We start from the raw sequence: 17,244 nt of genomic DNA on the forward strand, positions 1-17,244 counted from the left end.
TTGTCTGTCTGTATGGTCCAAATGGCTACATTCCTGTATGTGTTTTTATTACTTCTGAATAAGGAAGCCTCTTGCTTTCTCTGCTGCTTCTTGGCCTTTCGGCAGACAGTTCAAACGATCAACTCACACAGCAAGTAATAATCCTCCATACCCATGTAAACAGAAAGCAAAACATTATAGGAGCGGCCACCAACCACTCAATCATGGTACAGCCAAACAAACACTCATTCCTACTATTCCAACTAACTTCCTACGAATTGTGCACTTTTCCCAGTAGCATGCCTCAGTGGAAGATGAGAAGTCCGGCTTGTTCCATCAGCTCTGCTGGAAAAGCTGCTCTTTCTTGAGGAGGCAAGCTGTCCTCTGGAGAAAAACAAGGGTGGGTGGTCTTTGGCATCTCCTCCCATCGCTCTCCTGGTTCAGGAGCCACTTTGCTCACTGACTTCTTAATGGGAGATCACAGCAGATATTCCTTCTAATTCAAGGAAGCTCAGTTCAGGACATGTTCCGGTTTTCCCGTGGACCATTTCTGGGTTTAGTCTTCTCAAGGGTGGGGTGTGAGGAGAGAAGATCCTGGTTTTTCTTAAGCGTCGCATCTGGTGGAGTTGGCATTGAAGTGCTGGCCAGTTTGCAGACCTGGGGAGGAGGCTGGTCACCAGGGCTCTCCTTTCACCAGTTGCCCTGCAGAACTCCTTGGAGGGAGCTCAGTATCCCTCAGGGGTGTAGCTCCAGAAAGGAAAAAGTTAATACCTTCACTCTCCCCCCACCCGACCATTTGCTTCGATGGTGCTTACCTGCTCTTTCTGAGGGGCTTGCAAAGCACTAGGGCGGAGGGGGTCGTGGAAACAGCCTCACTTCGCTAGTACTTTACTCAGCCCCATCGCTGGTTCCTAGGAGCAAACCAAATTGACCCACAACCACCTACCACAAGCCGTCCCCGTCTTCCTCCTCTAGGCGTCTTTCGTCCTCTTTAAGCCGCCAGCCTGCTATTTCTCTCCCTTGGCCCGAAATGAACCCCCCGCCCCGAATTCGGCCAAGCCCAGAACAGCCTGCCAATCCCACCGTTTATACAAACGTAATAGCAGTTGGAATCCAAACTGTCGCCAGGCACCTGAGGAGGGAAATGACACCCTGAGGCGGCTACGGCGAGAATCCCGAGGAGAAGGGGGCGGAGCTTAGAAGGGGTCGATAGAGGGGGCGTGGCGTGAAGCGGCGGTCCTGTCACCGGAGGGGGCGTGAAGGGGGCGGGGCATCGGTAGCCGTTGCCCGCGCGCGGCTGTGCGCGCTGGCGACCTCCTCTCCGGGTTCGGTCAAGGAGCAACCGACGTCGCTGCTCCCAGCGGCTTGAGGGGCGGGCGTTCCGCTTGTAAGAAGGCGGGGGGGGGGTGAGAGCAGAAGCGGCCGTTTCGCGCCTGAAGTGGCCGCCGCCGCCGCCGCCGCCGCCGAACAATGGACGGGGCTATGGCGGGAGCAGGGCCCACCCCGGCCGGTCCTGTCGCCATGGGTGGGGAAAACGAGGCTGAAAGCCGGCAAGGCCCCGCGGACCGGGCCGACGGAGAGTCGCGGCTCAACCTGTTGGACACTTGCGGGGTGTGCGGCCAGAACATCCAGAGCCGGCGGCCCAAGCTGCTGCCGTGCCTCCACTCGTTCTGCGTGCGCTGCCTACCCCCGCCGCATCGCTACCTCATGCTGCCGCCTCCCGCCGCGCCTTCGCCGGGAGCCGGCGGCCCCAAAGACCCGCCGCTGCCTCCGCCGCCGCCTTTGCTTCAGCCTTCCCCGGCCCCTTCGTCGCCCGTCGCCACGCCGCCCTCGCCGCTGCACTGCAACCCGGGTAAGGAAGCCCGCGCGGCGGCCGTGTCGCGACTGGGGGTGAGGAGGAGGAGGAGAGCTCGTAGTTACCTCAGAGCAAGGCGGGCGGGAGAGGGCGGTTGCCGCGATTCCTCTCGGCACTTGATACCGGAAGAAAAGACAAACCGAGGCAGGGTTCAGTTGGCGAAAAGTGGCGCTGAGGTTGGAATAGCGCTCTTTGTCATGGAAATCCTTTCCCCCCAACTCCAGGGGGAGGGGGGGAGCATTCTTCTCCACATAAGAGGAGTCCCCGGGGGCTTACAAAATGGGCTCCTGGGCCGAGTCTTACCTCAAGTTGAGCCTGGTTCCGTAGCGGCGTGAGCTGTGCTAGTCAAGTCGGGAGCCTGCTTCGTCGGGTGCGTAAATATGCAGAGGCTGAGAGGCAGCCGTCGAGAGACTTGTAGGCAAGCAGGCGTGCGAAGGACACAGTATCCCGGGAGCTGGCATGCGAAAAGCAAACAATGGTGGGGGGGAGGGATGTGGTCATTTTCAGGTTGTGGAGGCAAGAGCTATGAAGACGCAGGCTCTCTGCCTCTCCACAGAGCTCTGGGATTTATGCTGCTGTGCAGGAAACTTGTGGGATTTTAAACGTGGGGCGCCGAGATCCGATGTAAAACGCCACCTTCGGGAAGGGAAACCATAATGGGCTGCAACTTCCCATTGTTTATACACTGCATCCTGTGCTAGCATAGATGCGAGCCAAGAACTCCCCATTCAGGGGCTGGGCTCCTTATTATCCTTGCTGAAGCAGATATTTGTGCTTAACAGCATAGTCCAAAAGGCAACTGTCTACTCTATTTCGTTCCTCTACTGAAGATGTTGGGGCTGATAAGCACTTCAAAAGTAAAGCTTTAGAGCTGTAGCATCAGTCCTCATTTTGCTCAACAAAGATGACAGGGTACTAACAGTTACAGATAGGTAGCCGTGTTGGTCTGCCATAGTCAAAACAAAAAAAATTCCTTCCAGTAGCACCTTAAAGACCAACTAAGTTAGTTCTTGGTATGAGCTTTCGTGTGCATGCACACTTCTTCAGATACCTGAAGAAGTATCTGAAGAATTCTGAAGTATTCTTCGTATCTGAAGTATTCTTTCGTATCACGAAAGCTCATACCAAGAACTAACTTAGTTGGTCTTTAAGGTGCTACTGGAAGGAATTTTTTTTGTTTTGAGGGTAGTAACAATTTGTTATTTCTTTGTACTTCAGTAAGGTACAGCAGGCTAAGGCTTTTCTTGGTAGTTGTTTTTTTGTTTTTGTTTTTTGGAAGGAGAGTTTCTTGACCCTCTCTGGAGTTCAGTTCCTTCAGAAAGTGCATTTTTTGCTGAAAAAAGAGCTATTTGTGTGCATATTTTGTCTGGATGACAGATGTAGCTAACACTTGTCACTAACCCTTGGCTCATAGTAAGTATGTTGTGTGCTTGAGGGAGATGGCTTGTATTAGTGATGAGTGTGTTTGAGAATAGTCATCTATGCAGGTTATATATTTATCTCTCTTTTAAAAAAATTCCATGAGCCTCCTATATTGTCAGGATTTCCCATACATTACATAATTTCAAGCATAATATGCCTTTTTCTTACTTTAAGAACTATATACAATTATTCCAGTGACATGTTTTTTACTCTCTTATGTCTGTTGTAAAGGTAATTCAGCTTTTGACCTGTCCAATAATTTTTCGTCCATAGCAAAATTATTATATTGCATGGTAAGGAGTGAAAGCTCTTTTTTCCATTGTTCCACTTCCCAGACCACAAATACTGTATACCAGTTTGGAATTTTTGTTCTAAAAGTTCCTATCCGTGTTATGAGTTTGGGGGCTGCTAGGGTGTATACCTGAGCCCCCCTTCTAATTCCTAGATCCAGTGTAGATTCAACTATTGTAATAGCCAGACCTGCCTGGTTATGGCCTTTTGGTATGAGTGAGTAGGGGAGCAAAACAAGTGGTTCTGTGCTAGATGACAAATGAGTGGGCCTTCCTCCCTCAACTGTCTGTTAGTTAGAAAGACAAAAGGCCAGAATAAAGTTTGAGTGCTGTTAGCTAGAAGCTGGGTGCAAAAGGTGCAGACTAGAAAGGCAGAGAGACAGCCATAGCTTATTTCTGCTGGAATTCAAGGAGAACCTGTGAGTGAGGTGTGGAGATTGTAAAGCAGAGGTTGGTGGGCCATCTGCCACTGATGCTTTAATTGAGATTTCTTCATTATAGGGGGTTGGACTTGAACAGTGTTTTGAAAAGGACTTTTGGAGATCCAACAATCAGCTGATCATAAGCCCTCTTTCACTGACAAGTTTTACATACCCCACACCTGATTGTCATGTGACAAAGGTCTTTGAGAGCAGAAGCAGTAAAGTGTAGAAAGTGTTGGAAAATGCTGAAAAGTGCTGACTCACTCTGACTCATCCTCTAGAATAGATGACTCATTCCTTGTACAAATATTGTATCAGTTACAGCACCGGTAGGCAAACTAAGGCCCGGAGGCCGGATCCGGCCCAATCACCTTCTAAATCCGGCCGTGGACAGTCTGGGAATCAGCGTGTTTTTACATTAGTAGAATGTGTCCTTTTATTTAAAATGCATCTCTGGGTTATTTGTGGGGCATAGGAATTCATTCATTTCCCCCTAAAAATATATTCCGGACCTGCACAAGGTTTGAGGGACAGTGGACTGGCCCCCTGCTGAAAAAGTTTGCTGACCCCTGAATTACAGGAAGACACTCAGAGCCAGGAAAGATAAATACAATGGGCTCAGTGTGCTCTCTAGCCTTGTCTAATCTTCTTCTGTTTTACTTTGCTCTTCTCCATTATGTGTTTGTAAAGAAGTATGATTGCCTCCGTAAAGTTTTATTCATTTACTGTGAAGACTCTGCGTTTTTGACTTTGCTGTGTGACGCTGATATACAGTCGTACCTTGGGTTACATATGCTTCAGGTTACATACGCTTCAGGTTACAGACTCCGCTAACCCTGAAATAATACCTCAGGTTAAGAACTTTGCTTCAGGATGAGAACAGAAATTGTGCAGCGGCGGCGGCAGCAGGAGGCCCCATTAGCTAAAGTGGTGCTTCAGGTTAAGAACAGTTTCAGGGTAAGAACAGACCTCCGGAACAAATTAAGTACGTAACCAGAGGTACCACTGTAATGCCAGGTGTAGGGCAGGTAGGTGTGTGTTGACTGAAATGGCAGTCCCAAGAGGAGGCCAGGTGAGACTAATTCAGTTTGTGGGCTGGGACCCGCCACCCCTATTCTAAAATGTGTTGTGGCTTTTACATACTTTGGTCACATGTTATTTTAATGAACATAATTCATTCTGCAATAGCTCTTTTAGCATTCCATTTTTGTGACTTTCAATCTTCTGCAGCTACTTTTTTCATTTTTTACTATTGTTACTATCCTGACATCACTATACATGGCTCAAGAGTTTACAGAAGTCAGTGAACAAAAATTGTACAGGTTCTTCTCCTCCAAGAAGCATACAATCTAAAATGTACAAGAACAGGGTATGCAAGAAGAGACTTGGATAGAAAAAGAATGCGAGGAAATTGCAGTTACACATCTGTATTGTACAGCTGAGAAAATTGTTTGTAAAGTGAGACTAGAGGTTACTATTTATTTAAAATATTTTAGGGCATCTTTCAGTGCAAATTCGGCTCGGGGTTGCTTATAACACTTATCAATAATAAAACCACAGTTTCAGAAATGCCAGGGATATGCTGAAAAGGAAAAGGTATGAGAAAAATCTGGATTAGGGGAGGGGAAAGTGTGAGAAGGCAGTGATTAGGAGAACATCATATAGACAACAGATAACACTGGTCAACAACAAATTTGTTGTCTGTGTTTTTTCAGTTGATTTAGGATGAATCTGATGCGCTGAATCCAAAAATCACATTGGTTTTGCACAATCAGGTCAAGTTTTTGAGCTATGGCCACATGTAATTTTTTTACGTTTTTGTTCACATGTACGCTTGTGTGGAGCATTTTAGAAGTTGGTGGGGGTAAAATGCCATGTCGAATAATTGTTTTGATTGGAAATGATTATTTTAATGACAAGAAGTATTTAGGTCCAATAGTTCTGGGTGATTATGTCGAAAAGGGATCAGTTTGAAGTCATAAAACCTCGAAATCTTCCATAAATTGGTGCGGCAAAGCATAAAGTTGGGGGATCAAAACTAAGTTAATGGGGCAGCCGCCCCACGAAGTGTATAGGAAACAGTGCTTGCATCAGCTTCTTCCGCAACAGGCATCAAGAGTACCTCTGTTTTTTCTCGGAAGAGAAGGACTTGGTGTACTGTGCAGATATTGTGCAGCTTCTGCTCAAGCTTGGAGGGCCACAGTACGAACCCAAAGATTGGAGACTGTTCATTGACAGCAGCAAGCGATCACTGAAATGTGTTCTGCTACACAACGGCAACCAGATTGCCTCTATACCCCTGGCTCACTCGACTACACTGAAGGAGAACTATGAAGCGGTGAAGTATGTGCTGGAGAAAATTGGTTATGATCAGCATAAGTGGTTTATTTGTGTTGACCTGAAGATGGTGAACTTTTTGTTGGGACAACAGTCTGGCTTCACCAAGTACCCATGTTTTCTGTGCATGTGGGATAGTAGGGACCGTGCTCAGCATTACACAAAGAAGGACTGGCCTGTGCGGGAGGAATTGGTGCCTTGCAAAGAAAGGAATGTCATCAACGACCCTCTGGTGGACAGAGACAGAATACTCTTCCCACCACTGCACATCAAGCTCAGCTTAATCAAGCAGTTCACCTAGGCTCTGGACAAGGATGGTGACTGCTTCACTTACTTGTGCCAGGCTTTTCCAGGATTGACCATGGAGAAGTTGAAAGCTGGCATCTTTGATGGTCCTCAGATCCGTCAGCTCATCAGAGATCCAGAGTTCGGAAACACAATGAACGAAGTGGAACTGGAAGCGTGGAAGGCATTTGTTCTGGTAGTGAAGAACTTTCTTGGCAACAATAAGGCCAGAAACTACGCAGAACTTGTCAACAACATGCTGACTGCTTTCAGAAACCTGGGCTGCAACATGAGCGTCAGGATGCACTACCTATTTTCACATATGGACCGGTTTCCTGAGAACCTGGGTTCAATGAGTGACGAGCAGGGGGAGAGATTCCATCAGGACATAAAAGAGATGGAGACCAGGTATCAGGGTCGCTGGGACGCAGTCATGATGGCTGACTACTGTTGGACTCTGAAGAGAGACCTCCCTGCCGCTGAGCATTCCAGGAGTTCCAAGAAACGGAAGTTCAAGCCCTGAAGTTTGAAAAATGGTGAAGCAACATGCAATTTACGTGTACTTTCCTTGATCAATGCCCACCATTCAGTTTACAGTAATCAATGTTTCTATCAGGTAATCAATATATGTTGTTGGAAAAACATTTTTTTCTCTTAAAAACATATTTAGGATGATATGTGTTGACAAAAATCAGCTGATAATGCAGCACCCTGCTTGTGGTTAACGCTTAGCTGAAATGAAATATTCAACGCAGCAATAGAGAAATTAAAATAATAATTTATTTGTCAGACAAATAAATATGAGGCACAGTGGTATATGGTTACCAAGCTCTGGCCTGGCCTCCTGCCATTCTGGCCAGCACTTATATTTCCTTAATCCAGCCCCCTTGCTCCTCCTGTGGCTGCCTCTGTCCAATCAGCCTGGTTGAAATTCCCATTGGCTGGTTGCTAGAACCAATCACAAAAGATACACCCATTTCCTCTTGTCCTTTTATGGGAAACAAAAAGCTATATATTCTTCTATCTATAAATGACAAATAAGTAGTAATATATCTTACATGTGTCTCAACAAGGAACCTTAATTACCAGCTCACCTCACCCTATTGCCCTCCAAAACAAATGGTTAATCTTAAATTTTTATCTTAAACAGATGTCAAGGATCATCATTGAAAGATCTCCTTCCTTTGGAGGTCTCTAAACAAAAGCTTGACAACCATATGTATGCTCTAATGATGTCCCCCGCCCGGCAGGGGGGGCCGGGCTGGTGGCTGATGGCCCCTGTGATCTCCCCCAACTATATGAAATAAGAATCTAGCATAAGGATTTAACATTTCTTAGCTTCTAATTCCTTTGCATAATTACATTTAAGCCAATATATTTAATACATAACATAAATAACCTTTTAAAAGGAAAAGAAATCTTAAAAGGATCTCAGTTTAAGAAAGAAACAACTTTAGAAAAAGACTTCCCAAAATACTCTCTTCCTTTCTGCCAGCTAGATGCTTTTCCATTGCTCTTGACCTTTGAACCTTAGGAAAATATGGCTCAAGTTTAATGGGAGGCACATGGTTTTATTTTACTATTTACCCACTCTTAATTATGTTTATCTCTTTTTTATCTTCTGTAATATGTAGGGTCAGTGTAACCTTGGCTGTCAGCCTGTAATTCCCTTTGACTTTGAGAATTGTTTTCTGCTATAAATCAGGGGGCCCCCTTGTCTAGGAGGAAAAACATTGCCAAGGTTCTTAGGCAGCTGCTCTTCTGCCTGGCATGAACATTTGAAAATCTTTAAGCTCATTTTAAGATACAGGCCCTGATCAAAATATAAGCTTGATAAAAATGCAGGCTTATGATTAGATGCCTCAATAATGCCACAAAAATGTAATCGATTTTGTCACAAGATCAGATTTTTTTCAAATTAACATAGCACAAAAACCTGACCTTATGGAGAGAAACGGATGCCATTTCCTGATTCAGCAGTGCAAACATACCCTAAATCAATTGTAGAAATCTAGACAACATTCAAAAAGTCAAAAATTGTTGCCCAGTGTAATTAATGGAAGTACAAGATGCTTACTATCCACATTAAACAACTATGAATGAGTCCCTAGTGTTTGCCTCATTGATCTTGATGACACGTGCACGTAGCAGTGTTTCATACTTTCCAGCCCAAGATATAAGAAGATTGCATGGGATGCCTGTACAGTATATTGTATTCTTTATATATGTAACCCTATGTCAGCATTTAGACTTTTTACTTTAAACTACATATTTTGTGCAGGGATTTCCTCATGGACTATTTTGTTATTTGCCTCTTAGCTTCAGTGTATTCCTGTGTACTTTCAAGAACTTCACAAATCCATAGCCCCCAACACTGTTATTAGGGTGTGTGAGGTGTTAGGGGAGGAGTACTGCCTCTGGTGGGAGACACGTTGTACTCATCCTGGGGTAGTTTGTCCACCTTTGGTCTCTACGCTGCTCTCAGCTCTCACCTGTGGCTCCTAGAAGCGGTCAGCATGTGACAGTGGCCACATCACAGAAAATGGCTTTGACTGGTTTGCTAAACCAGGTGAGGGTAGCCATTGGGTCTCAAACCCTCAGCAAGTTAGGAACTTCCCCTGCATGTGAAGACAGGCCGTGACAGATTGAGTGGGCAGAACCAATAGAGTGGTACCTTGGTTCTCAAACTTAATCCATTCCAAAACCAAGGCACACTTTCCCATAGAAAATAATGCAAAACGGATAAATCCCTTCCAGACTTTTAAAAACAACCCCTAAAACAGCAATTTAACATGAATTTTACTATCTAATGAGACCATTGGTCCATAAAATGAAAGCAATAATCAAGTTAAAAATGGTAAAGGGACCCCTGACTGTTAGGTCTAGTCGCAGACGACTCTGGGGTTGCGGTGCTCATCTCGCTTTATTGGCCGAGGGAGCGGCGTACAGCTTCTGGGTCATGTGACCAGCATGACTAAGCTGCTTCTGGCGAACCAGAGCAGCACACAGAAACGCCGTTTACCTTCCTGCCGGAGCGGTACCTATTTATCTACTTGCACTTTGAAGTATTTTCGAACTGCTAGGTTGGCAGGAGCAGGGACTGAGCAACGGGAGCTCACCCCGTCACAGGGATTCGAACTGCCAGCCTTCTGATCAGCAAGCCCTAGGGTCTGGTTTAGACCACAGTGCCACCCGCGTCCCTAATAAAACAGTATCGTAGATGATAAAAATTAAAATGATTTTTTTTCTTACCTGCACTGATGATAGTCATTGTTTGGATAGATGGCTTTTATCCATTTCTGCAGTCACACAGTCAATCAATCAATCAATCAATCAATCAATCATAAAATGAAAAACAAGCCACAGACACAAAAATGAAATGGCAGCAAAAACAAAAGCACCAAATATCACGTCAGAACACTGCAATCAGAAACAGAAGGCTTTAAGTACGATGGGAGGGACAACTTAAATTTGCTGCTTAAGGGTAAAAACGGGATGGGGAAAGCCTTAATTATGATGTGGGGGGGGGGGGACTCAACTCCGCAACAGTGAAAACTGAAGCTCAGGAGCACCTACATCCAGGTTTGCAGCATTCGGGTTCCGAGTTCAGGAAGTAAGCTGTTCAAAAACTGAAGTACCACTGTAGTGTGACCAACGGTCAAGAAGGTGGTTGCTGCTGGGGCCCATCAACCTGGGAAAGTAGCCCTAGGAGAAGAAAAGCTGATCCTATACTTCCGCTGTCCTGTGGATATACTCATTCGCAAGAAAGACTTCGGGAGTAAGCCCTGAGGAAAATTCCGTACTGTGTCTTGTGGGACATCTTCAGGAGAAGAAAAGGCTAAGGAGTAAACCCTACATAAATCTTGAGTGCAGTCCCTAATATGGTTAGATGTGTCTTGTACGACTCCTGTAGCCAAGTGCAGTGGTACCTCAGGTTACAAACACCTTGGGTTACAAACACTTCGAGTTACAGACTCCACTAACCCGGAAGTAGTACCTCGGGTTAAGAACTTTGCCCCAGGATGAGAACAGAAATCGTGTGCTGGTGGCGCGGCGGCAGCGGGCAGCCCCATTGGCTAAAGTGGTACTTGAGGTTAAGAGCGGTTTCAGGTTAAGAACGGACCTCTGGAATGAATTGAGTTTGTAACCAGAGGTACCAGTGTAATGCCAAATGTGGAAAGCAGCAGTTACGAGTTAACAGTCTCTGAAGCCACAGCAGTTGCTGTGATTCTTCACCGGTTTGACTTCACCCCGAGAGGCACACTTCATTGACAGATTGATGTCAGCAACAACAATCACTGCTATTCAGCATGTGGTGCTATCATGCTGACTCAATTGAGATCTGTGTGACAGAATTTTAAGAACAGTTAGAAAATTTCATCCACAACTTTAATGCTCTGCTGAACTAAAATGCAATGAAGGAATGGAAGAGATTGATCTGCATGGCTATAATTCTGTTCCTTAACCAAAACAGTCTTACAGATCAAATAGGAATGCTTGGTGGACTAGCTTTGGGGCTGCTGGCTAGAGGTTCTTGACATAACAACACCAATGCAATCAGTACATTCCAAGTTAGTTTACTCATTTATCTGTTAGAAATTGAATGGTTTATATGCACATAGCTCATAATTATGCCAGTAAGCTCACCTGAGCCATGCAAGAAATCATTGCTTGGTGAAGAGCAGGAAACCAGGTTCTTCCTGTAGCATATGCATCTTGGTCTGTGCTATCTGTTGCAATGCACAAACAGCCGAAACCTATTACTTATGTTGTTCTTTGATTAAATTGTTAAGGAATGATTTTAATTCCATCTGCCTTTCTTCACTCATAACATAGTTATGGTAGATAAAAGTAGTTGATTATATTAGAGAATTTTCATTTAAAATAGGAGAATATTCATTTTAATGCATTGAAAAACTCTTTCTTATTGGTTAGCAGGTCAGCACTGTTGACATATAGGGAAACTTATTGTTTAGTAAAGTACCACAGTGAAAATATATAAGCACAAGCCTACTTGTCACTTGCAAGTATCAAGTTAAAAAGTAAAACATGTTTTATAGTTAAAGTTAAAGCATTCTAAGGTGATAGCACCAGTAATTGTTGTGTAAAGGTTTGGTATAAGGAAACTCAGTAGTTAAATCATATTTTATTATTCCATTAGAACATATGCATGTTATAGGACAAGTCAAAAAATACAATTGGCATGTTAAGGTTTGATACAAGTAAATTCAGTAATAGGCTATCTTGTGCTTCTAATAGCTCTAACACTTAATAACAGTTTTGGTGACTAAAACACAGCTTGAAAAATAAAACTATATTCATACATATAAAAAAGAAGCCATTAACATTAAATATATTATATGATAATATATTTCAGTATGTCAGTCTCTGGTAAATGGCACCTTGCACCATTGAATGGCACTGCAAAAACCAGTTAAAGGTATATTCAGAAGGACACCCATGTGTGTCAGGGATAGGAAACATTTTTCTCTCCACAGGCCAGAACCTTATCAATCACATGTCGTTAAGATGTCATACGATTGATAGGTAGGTGGCTGTAGCCACCTACCTGTCAAAGTCCCTTTTACTCCTGTGTTAAAGGGAGGAGTGAAGTCTTACAAAAGCCTTTGTGAGCTTCCCCCACCCCCTTTAAAGTTAGAGCAAGACTGGAGACTTAAAAGTAACAGGGGGAAACCTACAAAGGGTCCCACTTGAAAGGGACTGATGAGTGAAGATTTAAATTCTGCTGTCTTGGCTGCACAGTTGTGTTCCCTACTGGGAGCGCATGCAGCCAATGCAGAATTAAATCCTGTCTTCCCACCTATTAGCTGAGATCAGTATTCAGCTGATAGGTAAATGGCACTTTTTGCAGAAAATGGCTTCACTGGCCATATTGGCCCACAGGGCAGAGATTCTTCTGCGTATGCAGAAATACATCCATGATGTCTATAAATAAAATGAAAACCGATAGCATGTCATATAATTAGTGGTATTTGGTTGGGCTACCTTTTAAACAAATCATCAGACAAGAAATAGTAAGTTTGAAAACAATGGGTGAATTGACAAGCAATATTGCCTGGCAGAAATGCAAATGTTTGTTATGGATGTTGTTACATTTGTCTCATTCTGATATTAACATTCAGTAGATAATATAATCAAGAGATGCAGTGGAGCCAGGTTATGACTGATGCAAATAAACAGTATAAGTTCAAGGACACAATCCTTCGAAAGCAATTCTGAGTTAAGAAACATTGTAAATGGTTTAGCCAGAAATATTGATAAGCAAAAGAAGTTAAACTCAAATTCTTACCTTTTAGTATTATTTTTAAGAAAAAACTTCAATCTGCACAAATGTCAGCTAAAGAAGTGCTACGTAGTAAATAACAGGCAAATCCTGGTGTAGGTGCCTAACCTGGAAGTAGCCCCCAAACATCAAAACACATCATGGAAAGGGACTGGGCAGGGCAGAGGGGACTTAAGCATGCTCCACCGATGCGTGTGAGGCTCCAGAGTGGAACCCCTACACAAATTGAGGATTGCCTTTACATAGGGCTGGATTCAGAGATTTATTACATAACTGACTGCATACTTCCCGGAAGGAAGATTCACATTCAGTCAAGTGCCAGGAAACACTGACCTCTACATAATTCAGAATTCTGTGGAATTCTGAGTGTTCTGTCTAGTGACGCTGGTTTTCAGAAAAATACTCATATAAATTAGGATAATTAGCACCAGAAACTTTTCAGTTTATATTGGATAATTCTTTGATATCCTAGGGATATAATTTTACACGTTCATTTTACTTTTATGTAGTACACAAAGCTAAAAAAGTTGCCAGTTATCTTTTTGACCTAATACTTCTCAAATATTTGACCTGAAATATCATGGGGAAAGATTATTGCACTTCATATGGTTTAAATGTTACTTGGTTAAAATTTGTTGGCTGGCGCTGATAAGAGTTGGAAGCTAGCAATTTTTGTAGGGCACCATTTTGGCTACCCTTACCTACTACAATATATATTACTAAATGTAAATTTCATCATTCCCTGAAATGCTGGGAGCTGCCTGTAAAATCTAGCCATGAGAAGAATTTTCCACCTGCTACTAGCTCTCAAATTAGTGGAGGAGATAAGGAGATGCCTGTGGGTCTTTCACAAAGCAAACAAGGAGACCTTACGAACTTTTTTAAAACTCCAGAAGATGAAGAACACATGTTAACCGAGATTTAAATAGGCTGAAGATAACATGGTGCCTCCCCCGCCAGAGGGAGTTTGAGAAAGGAATTCGCTCAACAACATGAGGCATTAAAAGAACTAATTAAAGTGACATGGAACCACACACAGCAAGAGAGGCACTATCTGAATGCAGGTGCCCATCAGGAAGATTAGTCATAACACAGAGAACAGTCTTGGCTCATTGTTGCATGTGTAGAGGCTGAGGCTTGTAAAAGGGAGGTGGACAAGGCCATCTTCACCAACAGTCTGGGCTGGCCCCATGCTGGACACCTGCAGCCTTGAGGGTCTCTTCAGGCACAAGGGGCAGCAGCATGAGGACCTGGCCACTTTCTAATGAAGGGCCAAGTTCAGCCTCCCTAGCCAACCCAACATCGCCTTGAACCAGGCGCTGTCTGAGGATCCCTTGCACAAAGAACTGCAAGACAAGCTGGCCATGTATCCACAGGTGCAGGAAAAAGTGTGCCAGTTTTAATGGAGTTGTTTAGAAATTGTGAAATTGCTGTGTGTGAACTTTTTATTAATTTAGTTTTGCACCAAGGCAATCAAAATTCCATTCACTGTGTATATCATGTAAATTTAATGATTTGTATTTTGCATAATTCTGTTTTTCCAGAGATAGTGTATCAAGGAGTGATGCAGTATACTGAATCTCTGCCCCAGTTATTTAAAATCTTATTCCATTATCCCTCTGTCTCATGAGTTTTCATCAAACATTGCTCGCACATTTTCAAACAGTAAGGCTAGAATCTGGCTGAAAAGTAAAATGGCTGAGATGCTTTGGAAGTTGAAATTTTCTGAAATAGCACCTTGTGCATGTTTTTTCTGTGGAATTGCGCACACAGAGCCATGGGTTTTGGAACTGTCTTCTGGAACTCTTGTACATGGAGGTAGTTGTTTGCCAAACCTTATCGTCAAATTTTACTTGTGTTAAAAAAGGGTATACAGGGAACGGTCATTTTGTGCATGTTCAAAGTACACGTGTGCCGATAAGCCAACCTTGGATCTTGCAGTAATCGAACCTTGATGTTTACCGATGCATGGGCAACTGTGGTCAAGCTATACTAATCCAGGAACTGCTAGAGATGTCTTATCAAGCCAAAGGTGGTAAAAAGCACTCCTTGTCACCTACGACACCTGTTTCTCCAGTGGCAGAGCTGGATCTAGGAACATGCCTAGACTATATACCTGCTCCTTCAAGAAGAGTGCAATCACATGCAAATAAATTTAGCTGAACAACTTCCCAGACTTCAGAATCACTCATCCAAAGAGCCTCTATCTTGCCGGAATTCAGACTGAGTTTATTAGCCCTCATTCAACCCACTGCTACATCCATGTACTGGTCCAGGGCCTTCTCAGTCATTCCTGATTCAGATGTTACAGAGGAATAAAGTTTGGTATCATCAGCATACTGACAGCTGTTCCCAACTGCTTCATATAGATGTTAAATAATAGAGGTGACAATATAATGCTGTGCAGCACTGTATAGCTCAAGAGCCAAGGAGTTGGGAAACACCTATTGCCATCTTCTGGATCATCTCTGGAGACAAATATAATATAAATATTAAAATATTGATATAATATGATATAAATATGGGGTCTTAACATGTATGAATTGTTAATTGCTTGGTTTCATCATAAGTTCACAACAAACATTTCTTTCACTATACAGTATTGTGGAAACTTCTCAGCTATTCTGTTTTTCTGTGGCTTTTAAAATATTATGTTTCCTAGTTCACAGAAGTGAAAGAAATAAGTATATAAGACATGGAGATATTGGCTAAGTTTAAACAGTCCACTTTCGGTTTTCCTCAGCCTTAATATTCAGTTTAGTTTGCTGAATTTCAAGGTATTCCTGTTGGCCCTTAACTGAAGACTGGTGTGATTATTTGTTGCTTCTCTTTTATGAGTCAATACCTGCAACACAATAAAGCTGGTCAAGGAGCATGAAGAATTAAAACATAAAAGTTGTTTGAAAAATTTGCCTTCCTACATCATATAAATGGCCTGCACAAAAACAAAAAGAGAAATTGTACTCAACTTGTAGATTAATAAATGTAATGAAGAATCCACCTGAAAAGGGGTTATAAAAAGGGGAAAATACCAGACCGTAAGTTTGTTTTTTATTTCTAAACTTATTCATTCATGTCATTTTTTTCTTTCTCCCTAGTTGGTGTTGTTCGTTGCCCAATTTGTGGCCAGGAATGTGCAGAAAGACACATCATCGATAACATATTTGTGAAGGATACTACTGAGGTTCCTAGTAGTACGGTGGAGAAGTCAAATCAGGTGAGTGTCTGGTGCTTTTCAAATTCCCTAAGCTGTCAACTCGTCAGTCTTCTCTGCATGCCTTATACTTAAAATGAAAATGTTATTGTCGTCATATTTTAAATACTAGTTGTCATCTAGGAAATGAAAGTATAGGAGAAGGAGTAAAATATTTGTGGTGTTTGACATTTTATGTGTAAGATTTGCATCTTACAGAGAGAATCTAGTTATCAAAGGGTAATAGTGAATATTGCAATGTGGGAGGGCACAAGGTTTGGAATGGGGGAGAACTTTCTTCATCCCAGTATCTACATTCACTCATGAATAACCTTCTAGTGGTAGGCAGGATCAGAGGCAAAAGGTAGAGTAGGCTACATTCCAGCCAAAAGTCAGTGGTTTTTAGCATTGCAGTGTTACAGAAGCCTACAAAATAAGTATATGTGTAGGTGAGAAATCTGATTTCTGTTCCTCACCTGATTTCCATTCCTACTAGTAATACCACTGAAAGCAAATATGCTGATTTGTTTCAATAGGCATACTTTTTATTTCTACTTAAACCAGGTTTGTACAAGCTGTGAAGACAATGCAGAAGCCAATGGTTTTTGTGTGGAGTGTGTTGAATGGTTATGTAAGACCTGCATACGAGCTCATCAAAGGGTGAAATTCACGAAGGATCATACAGTCAGACAGAAAGAGGAAGTATCTCCAGGTAAAAGTTCTTTTACTTAATGCTCAGTTCTATCTAATGCATTTTTTACACATTCTCTTCTATGTATAGTTTTGTTCGTTTTCATTATTTCAGTATACTTCAGGGTTAACATGCGTACCAGTCTTCAGATATTCTACACAAATGTTTTCAGGGAAATATCTCCTGATCAAGACTATTTGGGGGGCCAGGGATATCCATTGTTTTAAACTACAATTTAATGTGACGTGTGAATGAGGCTATTCAGTGTCAGGATTCATAGAATACTGTGTGAGATAGTAAGTCTGGAGGCTTGAGTTTGCTAGTTGATGCAACCAGCCTGCAATACTTTCTACGGAAGTGCTGGGTCAGAAAGACTCAGCAGTAATGTGCTGTCACTTGATTAGAGGCCATCGGTTTAAAAGGGAAACCTGTCTAGCAGTAAGTGCTGGTGTAAAAGAGTGTTGTC

At 43.0% G+C, this 17,244-nt stretch overlaps 1 protein-coding gene and 1 long non-coding RNA gene across 3 annotated transcripts in view; one reads left to right on the forward strand and one right to left on the reverse strand.

Moving 5' to 3' along the window:
* The window catches only part of LOC307225314, a 79,748-nt gene that overhangs the window by 4,006 nt on the left and 58,498 nt on the right, over positions 1 to 17,244 (reverse strand). The gene's annotated exons all lie outside the window — the stretch shown is intronic.
* TRIM24 (tripartite motif containing 24) overlaps positions 1,392 to 17,244 on the forward strand; it is a 42,070-nt gene continuing 26,217 nt past the window's right edge. The window contains exons 1-3 of one of the 2 annotated variants that reach the window (XM_079992296.1): positions 1,392 to 1,831; positions 15,993 to 16,111; positions 16,652 to 16,799. In XM_079992296.1, coding sequence (XP_079848422.1) covers positions 1,450 to 1,831; positions 15,993 to 16,111; positions 16,652 to 16,799 — 649 coding nt within the window. In that variant the 5' untranslated portion in view covers positions 1,392 to 1,449. The remainder of the gene's footprint in view (positions 1,832 to 15,992; positions 16,112 to 16,651; positions 16,800 to 17,244) is intronic. The other variant, XM_079992295.1, reaches the window with a different exon arrangement.

The sequence above is a fragment of the Podarcis cretensis genome (genome assembly GCF_951804945.1).
Source record: "Podarcis cretensis genome assembly, chromosome: 10".
Taxonomy (NCBI): Eukaryota; Metazoa; Chordata; class Lepidosauria; order Squamata; family Lacertidae; genus Podarcis; species Podarcis cretensis.